This window comes from Triticum aestivum, chromosome 1D (genome assembly GCF_018294505.1).
Source record: "Triticum aestivum cultivar Chinese Spring chromosome 1D, IWGSC CS RefSeq v2.1, whole genome shotgun sequence".
Taxonomy (NCBI): Eukaryota; Viridiplantae; Streptophyta; class Magnoliopsida; order Poales; family Poaceae; genus Triticum; species Triticum aestivum.
Genome location: NC_057796.1, coordinates 126,146,024 through 126,159,202, shown reverse-complemented (window position 1 = coordinate 126,159,202; position 13,179 = coordinate 126,146,024). Strand labels below are relative to the sequence as shown.

At 42.1% G+C, this 13,179-nt stretch overlaps 1 protein-coding gene across 2 annotated transcripts in view; it reads left to right on the top strand.

Annotated features, from left to right (window-relative positions):
• Positions 1-9,520, top strand: part of LOC123180725 (serine/threonine-protein kinase 38-like) — a 12,936-nt gene extending 3,416 nt beyond the window's left edge. Inside the window, exons 2-13 of one of the 2 annotated variants that reach the window (XM_044592841.1) lie at positions 2,332-2,506; positions 2,785-2,868; positions 3,427-3,668; positions 3,753-3,996; positions 4,139-4,218; positions 4,342-4,426; positions 6,298-6,429; positions 7,060-7,173; positions 7,415-7,459; positions 8,194-8,278; positions 8,876-8,926; positions 9,025-9,520. In XM_044592841.1, coding sequence (XP_044448776.1) covers positions 2,332-2,506; positions 2,785-2,868; positions 3,427-3,668; positions 3,753-3,996; positions 4,139-4,218; positions 4,342-4,426; positions 6,298-6,429; positions 7,060-7,173; positions 7,415-7,459; positions 8,194-8,278; positions 8,876-8,926; positions 9,025-9,113 — 1,426 coding nt within the window. In that variant the 3' untranslated portion in view covers positions 9,114-9,520. The remainder of the gene's footprint in view (positions 1-2,331; positions 2,507-2,784; positions 2,869-3,426; positions 3,669-3,752; positions 3,997-4,138; positions 4,219-4,341; positions 4,427-6,297; positions 6,430-7,059; positions 7,174-7,414; positions 7,460-8,193; positions 8,279-8,875; positions 8,927-9,024) is intronic. The other variant, XM_044592842.1, reaches the window with a different exon arrangement.
• The last annotated feature ends 3,659 nt before the right edge of the window (positions 9,521-13,179 follow it).

The following is a 13,179-nucleotide window of genomic DNA, read 5'->3' as shown; positions in this document are numbered from 1 at the left end:
GGTGCAATCGGGCGACCAAATGTCGGAGAAGTGGGAGGACATCATGGACAAGAACGAGGTGGCAAGTGCCAAACACAATGAGCTCAAGGAGGAAAAGGAGGAGAGGTTTAAAGAGTTCATGGAGATGCAAGCAAAGAAGGTTGACATTGAGTAGAAGAGGCTTGCAGTTCAGACGGTGTGCGAGGAGTCCAAGGTCATGTATGTCAAGGCTGACGACTTGGATGCCGATGCGGCGTTGTGGTTTCACTAAATGCGCAGTGGAATCATTGCATGCTATGCAAATGGCGGTTGGCACTGATTCTTTCGGTTGCTTTTGTTTGAATTGTTGGATCTGGATTATGAAGTTTGTTTGAATTGTTTGTCATTTGTCATGCACAATTTATCTTCCAATTGTTTGAACATTGATGAAATTTGACTTAGCGAGAAAAAGAGGGCGGAGGAAGGACAGACAAGTAGGGGATATTTTTGTGATAGCCTTGAGATGCCCTTAGTGGCATGTTTTATCAATGTGCTTTAAGGAGTTCGCCAATAGTGGGTGGAGCCAGGATTCTGTCATGTGTGCATGTAGGTGGGTGGCCATTGTGGTGGGACTTAGCGCACATTTGTACTTGACTGACTTGACATTGGACGATGAGTTTGACGCATTACTTACACTTAGTCAATTGATGGCACAAACAAAACAGATACAAGTGCCTGATCAAAGCCTAAACGAACAAAAGAGACGAAACATTGTGCACATTTTTGGCAGTTTAGGAAAACATTGTGTATTTGTGCAGTAGAAATTAGATTAAGTGCGAACTTGAAGTGCTCAATAAGAATATTGTTTTGGTGCCTTTTAGCCTCGTCCAAACAGACATTTAATCACATGGGATAAGTTAAATGGCTGGTATTAACTGCCACTGCCAATAAAAGCTAGTCCCTCCATCCAAGTCTATTAGGCAACATTTTGGAAATCTCTGATACTTTTCATTGACTGGGTTTGTATCTTCAAGTAAAGAAGTTGAGTCCCCACGAAAAGGAAAAAGAGAACTTGTTGAGAGCGATCCACGTATTATGCATATGTTATAAGTAAAAAGTTAAAATTCTATACTTACTTGCTTGGTGACATTCCTATTAAAGATTATTCATCTGTGTCACTCTATTTTAGTTTCCTTATGCATATGCTGTGAAATTGCCGATCTCTAGATATATCTCCTGCAAAGTTTGTGGCTGGCTTCTGCATCTCAACCGCCTCAACACAAGCTTAAACCTGCACCACAAAAACCTTGTGCCTTCCGCGACATGCCCGATGTGAATGGCCCATGCAGAGGGCCGCCTACATCTATTCGTCCGCTGCCCCGCGGCGGCCAGAGTCTGGCGGAAGGCAGGAATTCATCGGGCTACAAACCCCTTGGAAGACATTTGGGAAACAACACCACCGGCAGGGCTGCCCGCGACCATGACGGTGCCCGTGAGCCTGACTACCCTTAATTTGGGATGCAAGGAATGCTAAAGTTTTCCGTCAACAAAACCTCCCCGTTGAGGATGTAACATGGAACTTTCTCTCTCCGACCTCTCTCCATGGCCTGGCGTGACTTTCTTTCCTCTCGATAAGCCTTGTACTTGCGGGATTACCCACCCAGGTGAAACTTAAAAAAAAAACTCCTGCTCTAGGAACACACTAATGTAAATTTGTCTACTCTCAACGTTGAGCTGAAAATCAACATATAGCTTTCTAACACTCTCTTCGAAGATAAAAACCAAAACAATCACAAACCACACTATTTCGAATGTAATTGTGCACATCAATCACGCACAAAAATTACGAGTCGTCACATACTCAAATGTAAAAGCGAACACAAATGCGAACTTTGTTCCTGTCCACGCCCTCCTGCAACTATACCTACATCTTCATTTCAAATTGCAAATCCCCTTGACCCAATCAAAGGAAACTAGCAGCTAGCTCCACAAGCAAGGATCAATGCTTTCACAGAGCTGCACACTGCTGAACACAAGCAATGACCCAATCAACTCAATAGACACGCGTTCCAAATATCTCTTGAAACCTCACTCATTCTAATTTAAATACATTTATTTTAATATGTCTTCATCCTGGTTTCAACTACCAAAGTCTAGACTATATGTTGTTGTATTAAATGTGAATGGAATCTTTCTCTTTCTTGTCATCTTTTTGCGCTCGTAATTTGTAGGGAGCATATATTCATCCTTGGGTCCATCACTTCATTTGGAAACATTGCCTTTTTATTGCTTACAGTGACAAGCTTATCACACACTGTCGTTTGCTTTTATTTCTATTGATACTAGAAACTTGGATCCATTGTACTATTGCAGACGCTTGATTTTGGAACAACAGCTAGCTTCTTCTCAAGTTCCTAGGGAGGAGCAGATAAAATTGATAAAGGAGTTGCAGAGGAAGGAGACTGAATACATGAGACTTAAAAGGCATAGAATTTGTGTGGATGACTTTGAGCTGCTCACCATCATTGGAAGAGGTGCTTATGGGGAGGTTTGCATCTTCCAGTATCTACAAGCATGCTTTTCTGAGTCATTTAGGCAGTCCATACTTTGTAATCCCTTTCAATTCAATTGTATCTTCTCAATAAATAGTTGGCATTTGCCAAATAAACATAGTATGCAAACACCAATACTGGCGGCGCCAGTTGGTTGCATGTAGCATTTCCTAGATCTATTGGCTCTAAAATTCCTGATGGTTAAAGTACAACTGTTTGTCATGCTGGAGCTGCTGATCCCTGTAGGTTATAACTTGATTTGTTGTTCTGATAGGTTCAACTATGCCGGGATAAATCCTCTGGTAATATTTATGCAATGAAAAAACTAAAGAAGTCTGAAATGGTTGTCAAGGGTCAGGTATGCTTAGAGTACTGTACTGCTTGTTTTGCATTTTCTTTTCTTTTTAATATTTGTGGATATGTTAGAACATTTTTGTTTTGATATATTTTGATGCTAGCCACCAAAGCAGTCTCGTCATGTAAGAAGTAACAATGATAGATGCCATGCTAGAGAACTCAAAATGGCTTGTACCTTGACCTGTGTGTTAAGTTCCGACTGAATTTATTTGATGAGATTGTAGAGTAAGAGTATAGGACTGCCTTTCATGGATTCCTTTTTTATAACTGTGACACGGATGTTATAGATAACACGTGGTTCAGATTGTAGAGTAGGACTGTCGGTCATGGTCAACTGTTATTTTTCTACTCTACAATTTTTTTTACCTCAATACAATTTTTGATGTACTGTTGTTTTCATGAACTATTGTTTAATGCGAGAGGCTTTGTATGTTAGTTCCCAGATTATTCTTTTTTGCTTTGAATTGAAATATTTTCAACTATTATTACAGGAATATTTAGTAAGTTTAGTTTGCCCTGTTCTTCTTTTTGGAACTAATATTTTCTTTACATCTATTAGGTGGAGCATGTTAGATCTGAAAGAAACTTGCTGGCTGAAGTTGGTAGCCACTGCATTGTGAAGCTATACTATTCTTTCCAAGATGCTGAGTATCTCTACCTTATCATGGAGTACCTTCCTGGAGGTGATATGATGACCCTCCTCATGAGAGAGGATACCTTAACTGAAAATGTGGCTCGATTCTATATTGCTGAGACAGTTCTTGCCATTGAGTCTATTCATAAACATAATTACATCCACAGGTCACATACTTCCGAATCTTATTTGCATATGCTATATTCTATATATGTTTATTCAAATCTATTTTTGCTTTATTGCCCTTACAGGGATATTAAGCCTGATAATCTCCTTCTCGATAAGAATGGACACATGAAGTTGTCAGATTTTGGCTTATGCAAGCCAATTGACTGTACCAAATTGTCAACCTTGAATGAAGATGAACCTATGACTGATGAAAACCTTAGGGAGTCCATGGATATTGATTACTCTCTCTCTGATACAGCAAATGGTAGAAGGTGGAGAAGTCCAAATGAACAGCTTCAGCATTGGCAGAAGAACAGGAGAAAATTGGTGCGTGCTTGCTTACCATATCGAGCATCCAACTAGTTACATACAACTCCATTTGTTTTTCCTTATTCCGTGGGCATAAATTCTCAACATCTCTCAAAAGGGAAAAGTATCGCCAAACATTTCCATTTTAAATGAATTTCAGGCATTTTCTACTGTCGGTACGCCTGATTATATTGCTCCTGAGGTTTTACTGAAAAAGGGATATGGAGTTGAGTGTGACTGGTAGGTTAAGAATTTCATATTCACATATTTTATTCCTTGTTTTGATCTTCAAGGCAAAAAATTAAACCTGTCTCTTGTTTTAAATAACTGTTGTATGATTGCTTAATTTTTATTTGCATGCAGGTGGTCCCTGGGTGCAATCATGTATGAGATGCTTGTTGGGTATCCACCATTCTATTCTGATGATCCAATAACCACATGCCGAAAGGTTTGTTTTCTGAATAATCTATCTATAACTGAATCGTTAAGCCCGTGCAGTTGCGTGTTGTATACATGTAAATTTGGACATGCCATTGCAAAGTTTACAGTAAAATTGCAACCTTTACAGTGGCATTATTCCAGTCTTTCCTTGTACTTGTAACATATCCTATGAGAGTTTTCTTTGTGGTCAAGATCATTACATTATCTAGTGAGTTGGAATATGTTGCAGATAATAGGATCCCGCCAACTGGTGGTGGGATAGAGCTCTTTTTTTTAAGTGGGAGTTATTATCATATAGTTCTCTTCTTCCACTGAGGGTGTTTAAACACACATCATCATTAGCCCCACCAAAAAGGATGGATATAAGTTTTTCCTTTTTTGAATGAGAATTTCATGGCATATTCTATTTGTTATAAGTCTAACGCACATTGACTGACTTTCATTATGGACGTCGATAACTGCCACACGTGTGGCAGGAAGGGAGACGCACCACATGTCTCTAATGCAAACAGATTGCCACGTCATCGCATGCATGCATGTAGGAATCTTTTTGGATTTTCAGTTTTTAAAATGTTTTATCTCTTAAACGAAAAATCCGATTGAAGATCCGTTTTCACCATTAAATCTCTCGCGACGAGATCTTCGAAACTAGATCCCATGTTGATATGTTTTGATGAAATTTTTTTGATTAAAAGTTGCCATGTCTATTGCATATGAATTGCCATGGTGTTTACACTGAAGTTGCCATGATATGTTTCAGCTATTTTCTTCTACATTTAAAAGTAAATTTTGACATTTATAAAACGGGGAATTAAGAAACTAGACTTGCCATGAACCATAAACTAAAATTGCCATGATACATGCACGTAAAATTGCCATGGTTCATACAAAAAATAATTTTCATGGTCAAAGTACTGGAGTTGCCATCATCAAAATACTAAAATTGCCATGATCTACAAACTAAAATTGCCACATGGCAACTTTAGTTTAAGCCCTATGGCAACTGCAGTGTAAACATCATGGCAACTTTTGGGCAAATTTTTTTTTTCGTCGAAACATATCAACATGGGGTCTAGTTTTGAAGATCTCGTCGAGACGGATTTAATGGTGAAAACGGATTTTTAGTTCGCTTTTTTATTTAGGAGATACAACATTTTTAAGCCGAAAACCAAAAAGATTCCTGCTGATGTCATCTATTCATACGTGGCAAAATGAGTGGTGATGGAGGCGTGTGGGCGATGTGCAAACGCCCACACGTGTGGGCGTTAGCTTTTTCCTTCATTATATAACAATGTATTTACTGCTTGAGGGTTATACTGATTTTGATTCATTTTTTTAGGACAGTCATACTGTAGTGTAGTGGTTTAATTTGATTATCTTAGTTATTGTAGTTTAGTATGGAGCTTATTTTTAGCTGCACGTTAAATTTACTGAAAACATTGCTACGCATTTGCTATTTGTGTTGTTGTGCAGGAACATACAAATTTTCAGGTCCAGATCACCCTAGTCGAATGAGGTAGATGAAATATAGTTAGCGAAGTAGTTCCTTGCTAAAGGCTTTGTTGTTGTTGTTGTTGTGGAAGTCGTTCCTTGCTCTGCAAGGTTTGCCAAATGTTACTAGCCTTGATTCTCCCCCATGTGTGGAAGTGTGTAAATGGCAAAGTTCTTTGGTCTTTAGCTTTAAATTACTCCTATGCTGGCATGATTTGAAATCCTGGACTACCTGTCTTTGAATTTCATACAATTGACAGTGAACTTATGTATTTTGGTCTCTTTTTCTGGGTATAAATAACCTGAGAAAGATGAGTACCCATATTCTATAAGCGCTCCCACTTTCTGTTGTAAGTACTGCACTGACTCTGCTCTACTACTTCCTAGATTGTACATTGGAGAAGCTATTTAAAATTTCCAGAAAATCCAAGGTTGTCTCCTGAAGCTAAGGATCTGATTTGTCGGTTCTTATGTGATGTTGACCACAGGATTGGCAGTGGAGGAGCAGATCAAATAAAGGTATTTGTCTCTCAAAATTATCTGCTGTCTCCAGTTGCAAATATAAGTTATCTTAAAATCCATGCTGGTAAAACATTTTTTAGATTTAGTCATCCATATACAAAATAGTACCTAAATTGGCTGGCTGAAATTGGTATTACTATATATCACGAAATATAGTTGCATACTCCTGTGGACTCGTATTAGGGGCAAAAAAATATCAAAGAAGGGGAGTTAAAGAAAGAGAAGGAGAGGCTGCCGCATGGCCGGAAACTGTGATCACAAGGACAGATAGAAACATGGATGAGCAGGACTAGGTTTCAGATAATACTCTTAAGGAAAAAAAACTGGGATTGTCAAGTCTGTCCAGGAATTAGTGAGATGAGAGTTCAAATCAGAGTTGTGTTTGTGTTCAGTGGGTACTATATAAACCAGGTCCTTGTTTGTAATAACAATCAGGTCTTCTAGTTTCTATTCCTGACCCCTCTGAGTCTCTATCTAATCTCTGCTGCCCTTTTAATCGCCGGCAATGGCGCCTTGATGCAGAGGACGAACTCGTCCCCTTGTGTCCCACCCCTATACATACATACGATTCCATCCGAGTATTGCTTGCATATGTTATGTTTGTTACACTCAATTTCTTTTTCTTAGGCTCATCCTTGGTTTCATGGAGTTGAATGGGATAAGCTTTATGAAATGGAGGCGGCGTTTAAGCCTCAAGTAAATGATGAACTGGATACACAGAATTTTCAGAAGTTTGATGAGGTGAGCAAATTCTTTTGCATTAGTTTGCTGTGTGTTTGATCCTTTAAACTAGACTGACCAGGGACCCCCTGGTGGCACTTATTACAGAAGACAACCCGAGCACCCACCCTGTGGTTTGCTTCTTTAAATATTCCCAACTTTCAAGAATATTTCGTTTCATATTCAATATGTAATTCTTTCAGCTCCATATGCTTTTCTGTCGTGCATAAATTATACTTATCACTTTCTTTCTTCTCTTCAGGTAAATCCCGCTCCAGCAAGAACAGGTTCTGGGTCCTCAAGGAAGGTATGAATTTATGAACCCTCAGATTCGACAAAACTACTCTAAAAACATGTTCAGCCTTGTATGCCCATTTTTGACTCATCTTTTAGACCACATGATATTGTTGATAATGACCACGTGATATTGTTGATAATATTAATACATTCATAATCTGTCTTTTTAATTCCATAACGTTGTCATTTTGTGTATTTAATTTAACCTATACGTGGAGAAAAGGCAGGGTAAGCACAAATATGTCCGTATCAAGGTTATCCATCATCCTACCCACTCCAGCTCTACTAATTAAGTGATTTATTATCCTGCAATCATTGGATTGTTGTCAGTACTGCTTAGGAGTAACGGACCGTGTAGGTTCACCAAACTATTCGGTTTCTTATTTCATGACATATGTGCCCCCCAAAATTTGCCATAGAATGTGTTGCAACTTTGCAAAACATTTTTCATGAAGGCAGAGTTTGTCTTTGCAATGATTATTGTAGCTATATCTAGCCAATCATGATTTATCTATGTGGGATGGGGTGGGTTCTTTTCCTTGTCCATGCCTAGGAATCAATTTCTGTCTTGTAATAAATTACACACCTTTTGTTTTGCACTTCAAGTTACTGAATCATCTTCATCAGTGGTCACATTTAGATGTCCATGGATAGGCATCATTTCAACCTTTGTAACAGACTACATGCCATTATTTCTTTATTTACTCCGAAGCTCTTCGTCATTTTTTTGAAACATTATTGCAGATGATTCCTAATTCTAAAGACCTTAGCTTTGTGGGCTATACATACAAGAACTTCGAAGCTGTGAAAGGTTTGCGTCAGTCTGCAGGTTTGTTTCCTTGTAATCATTAGTCATTTCAGATGATTTGCTTAGTTTACTATAACTGGCTGATACACCTCCCCTCCCTCCCTAAAGCACACAGTTTCTTTTAACCTTTATTTTGCTATTTGTTCCCAGAAGATGTTATGGTGAGATTCCTGTTTTGTTTTCCTTTTTCTTAAAATAGTTTACGAGCAAATATTGGGCGATTTTTTCTACCATGTACCGGCTAATTCATTGAAAAACAAAAACTCTGCTTTTAGATAGCTGTACTTGGTGTCTATACTTGCCAACCCCCCCTTTACATCAATGTTGAAAATGGGTCTATCTTTCCCAGATTAGCTCAATGGTAGAAATAGGAACTGCTCATTGCTTAGTTTTGCTCCTTTCAGCTCGGTAGTAATTGCTGTTTTTCAGTCCACTTTACCATTTCTGTTGATTTTGATTACCTGTTGGATTGTTTTTTTAGCACAGCTACATTTTCATATTTATCATGTGTTGCCACCGTATATGTTACTATGCACTACAGCAGTGCATGTGCGCATTATGTCAGATTGTTATACTGCCTTCACTTGCAACAGCTTATGTAGACATAAACGTATGCAGGTCTGGGAAGAAGCTCCTCGTTTACAAGCCAGCCTAGTGAATCTGCATCTAGTGAGTATTATTTCCTTTTGTTGGCTTGTTTGTAAACATCTGGCTAGAATGCCCCTTGCTTATGCCATTTTATCTTCTTTGAACCCTCACGATCCCAGATACAGCCGACATGGATTCATCAGCAGAACCCAATGGAAGCGAAACACACATGCGCACTGTTTCGTCTGCCGATCATATGATGCAATAAGCAGCCCTGATTGACTGAAATCCCCGTCCCTACACCAGCATGATTCGCCTTCAGTGATGTGGCTTCATCCAAAGCGATCTGCTTGTTTAGTCAGTCTCGCGCTTTACTTATCGTTGGTGAGCATTTTGTTGTAGGTGTACAAATTAGTCGGTATGCAACAGAGCATGTGCTGGGCTTGGTCAGATATGGTGCTGAGCTGCTTGGTTGCCCAGGTTGGCAGGTTATTGCCTTCCTTGCGGCAGTTCGTAGCCCGCCAACGTATGATCATCATGGAGTAGGAGAAGAATTAAAGAGACAGTATTTGTGGTAGTCTAGCCATTGTTGCTTGCTGCTGGATGTTTTTTCTTTTCAGTTCTAACTGCCTGATACTTTGATATGCATCGGATAATTATCTGTTGGAACTTGCACATGAATGCTTCATCTGTGGATTAAACTGAGTTTCCATATTTTAAATGCCCAGTGTAGCCGGTGACGTTTCTTCATTCTTTTCTAGAGTGATATTTCTTCATTCTATAGGGTTTATATACATCCAACGTTAGGATCAACACAACAACAAATTATTGACGTTCTTTTCTCTTGTACCTCCTCCGTTTCTAAATATAAGGCTTTTTAGAGATTTCAATACGAACTACATATTGATATATAGACGTATTTTAAAGTGTAGATAAACTTATTTTGCTTCATATACAGTATATATTGGAATCTCTAAAAGGGCTTATATATATTTAAAAGTGTGTATATATAAGAACGGAGGGAGTAGAATACACCATGGAGATCTGTACCTTTTTTCCTGCAAGAGAGGAAGAGCCAAGCGGCCAGCACATCACTTTTCGGCTCACAACACTACACATGCAACGACAACAGCCTACAAGGACTTTGCCCAACTGGAAAAATATCAGGTGCTACCGGCCGTAGGTGATACTGCGATACTACGAGACTAGTTGGGAACTAGTGTGTGTATTTCAAATGTCTGCGTGTTCACGGACACGGATACGGTAGTTGACCATCCAACATCGTGTCTCCAAACGTTTGCGTGTATTTCAAATGTATATTGAACAAAAAGGACGAATTTCATACAAACTGGATAATTTTTATTTAAATTGGATCAAATTAATAAGAAGTTTGACATATTACATTAAACAAAAATGAGTATGACAATTTTTTTCACATACCAAAAGTCAGCCAATGGTTTCGTCTTCCACGTCCTACTTTTCATCAGTGTTGCGGTCGTGGACGTCGCCCATCGAGGTGAGGTCCACGGTAGACATGACGGGCCGGCTCAGTGGTAGTTGCGGCCTGGCGGAACGATGCAGAGTTGTCGACATGAGCAGCGTTCCCGTCTGCGATCGCCTGCGCCGCCTTCACTGCAAGCTCCTCGAATAGGGCGTCACGCTCTGCCTCCATGATGTGCAGCCGCCACCACTCACAGCGGATGGCACAGGCGCTATCCGCATGGACTCGTACATCGCACACTGCTCATCCATGAAGGTTGGATTCTCTACGACCATCACCGCGACGACATCCTTGTTTGCCCGCTCGCCCTTGACCTGGCCCTCCACAAGTCAGTGCTGCTCGACGAGCTGCAGATTGTATTGCTTCTCATCATGTAGCTCTAAACATGGAGACCGGCGGCGCTGGCTGCTCCCGCTCCTCCTCCTTTGCCACGACGTCCCCGATGTGTACCCGCACATGCGCCATCGTGAAGCCGGCAACCGGCATGGACTCAAACTCGTTGTCGGACGCTTCCTCCAATTTTCAGTTGTCATCTTTCGAACTCTCCTCTAGCGAACTCAATGACAGTCTAGCCTGTATGCGATGCGCACACCGGGCCTTCTAGCCGTTTGCAAGGGCCCGCCGTCTCGTGCTTCTGCGCCGACATGATACACTTGCACATCTTGTTGCCGCTCGCCGTCATTGCATCGAAGGGAGGAAGGTTGTGAGCAGAGGACGAATGGAAGCGAAGGTAGTGCAGTTTCTGCAATGCGCGACCATGCTTATATATTGGGCGCCAGCTAGGTGAAGTGCCGGTTTGAATGTGGCTGTCACATCCTAGCTAGTTCATGCATTAGAGTGTTGCATCATGTCTACATTTCACAGAAACTTGAAATGGGGATGCCAGAAACCCCCAGCACCCCCCCGAAACAACTAGGGTTTACTAAAATTCTTCTCAATGAACCTGAAATGCCCTCCATAAATGTTCACCATCTTTGGTTCTGGCTAAAACCCCTGCCAAAAATGGTTTCATATTTTTGGAGGCCATCTTGGATTTTTGCACAAGCCACAAGTATTTGCATTTGGGCATTTTTAATTCTATAAATAATTTCAAATGCCCAAATAATCTTGAAGGTATTTTTAGGCTGTTGAGAATAATTTCAAAGGTGCCTCAGAATATTTTCAGGATTTTCCCAAATGAAAAAGTATTTTTACTATTTCAAAACAAAGAACAGAAATAATAATAAAAAGAAAGAAAAAAGAAAGCAGAGAGACTCACCTGGCAGCCCACCTGGCGGCCCAGCACTGTGCTGGCCCGCGCCAGTCAGCTGCCTGCTCTCGCCAGAGCAGGCAGAGAGGTGACGCCGGCGAGCGCGAGCTCGCCACCGCGCCACCTGCTTGCCGCCCTCGCCCGTGGATGCGCTGGACGACCCCTTCGACGCGCCCCCGAGCCTCTGGACACCGCCATTCTCCCCCGTCGCCTCTCCCTCGCCTTTCCCCCACCATGGCCGACGCCGCCGCAGCCACCTCGCCGGAGTAACCGCGCCCACCGTCGACCTCGCGCCATTCCACCGTGTCCAACAGCTCCGCCGTCGCCCACTCCTTCGAGCAAGCCGAGCCCCGAAGCTCCGCCACCGACCTCGCCTTCGCCGCTCACCGTCGGAGATCCCCTCCGCCGTCGCCACTGCAACAGCTTGCCTCCGACCTCGCCGTCCGCTCCGTCGCAACCGCCGTGAGCATGGCCACCTTCCCATCCTCTCCTCTCTCTTTCTCGAGCTCTGTAGCCACCGCACGAAGCTCGCCCGTACGCGCCGCCGCACGAGCTCGTCGCCGACGAGGCTCCGGCCATCCAAAGGCCGCCCCACCGTAGCCATTAGCTCCACCGCAACGCCAGGAACCTGTAGCGCCATCGCATGTCCCTCGCCGTGCTCTCTAGCTACGGTTTCAACCACGCCCGTACCCCGGCAGCCGCACGGCTCGTCGCCGGCGTCGATTCCGGCGACCCCGAGCTCCACCACCACCACCAGTCGACGCGGTTCGCCCCAGCTACACGTAGGTACTCTCCGCCGTCCTTTTGGTCGCCGGAGGAGCAATCCCGCACTCCACCGCCGCGTCTGTACGTCGCCGGCGGCTAAACGCCGGCGAGTCAGCGTGGTTTGACCACAGGTTGACCCCCCAGGGTCACTGACAAGTGGGGCCCGCCTGCTAATTAAATCTGGGTTAGAGTTAAAATTAATCCTAATTAGCTAATTACCTAACAGTGACACTGACACAGGGGACCCACACGTCAGGTTTGACCTGGACGACCCCGTTGACCTGCTGACGTCACACTGACGTCAGGCTGACGCAGTAAAGCATTACTGGAATTATTCTTATATTGGAAATTCCAGGAATTATCACAAACTTCAAAAAATCATAGAAAATAATCTATAGCTCAGAATGAAAAGATTTATATATGAAAAATGATCAGAAAAATCCATTCTATCCATCTGTACTGGTTTCATGCATGATTAAGCAAGTTAACCTACTGTTTTATACAGAACAAGATAAAGCACTAATATGGGCCATTTATGAACTTGGAATTTGAATCTTTGATTCAAAATAGTCCAAACCCATCTGGTCTTAGTTGCATTAGCCCAATACATCCATCTTGCCATGTCTCATGCATGCATCATATTGTTGCACTTGTTTGGTGTTGATTGTGCTTCGGTATGTTCATTGTGGTAGGTCCTGCCTCCGAGGATATTCACGAGTATCCAACTGAAGGGCAGTATCCCACCACCACTCTGTCAGGCAAGCAACCCATTGATCATTTCGATACAAACCCATCTTCTCGCTTCTGCTCTCGTTTACT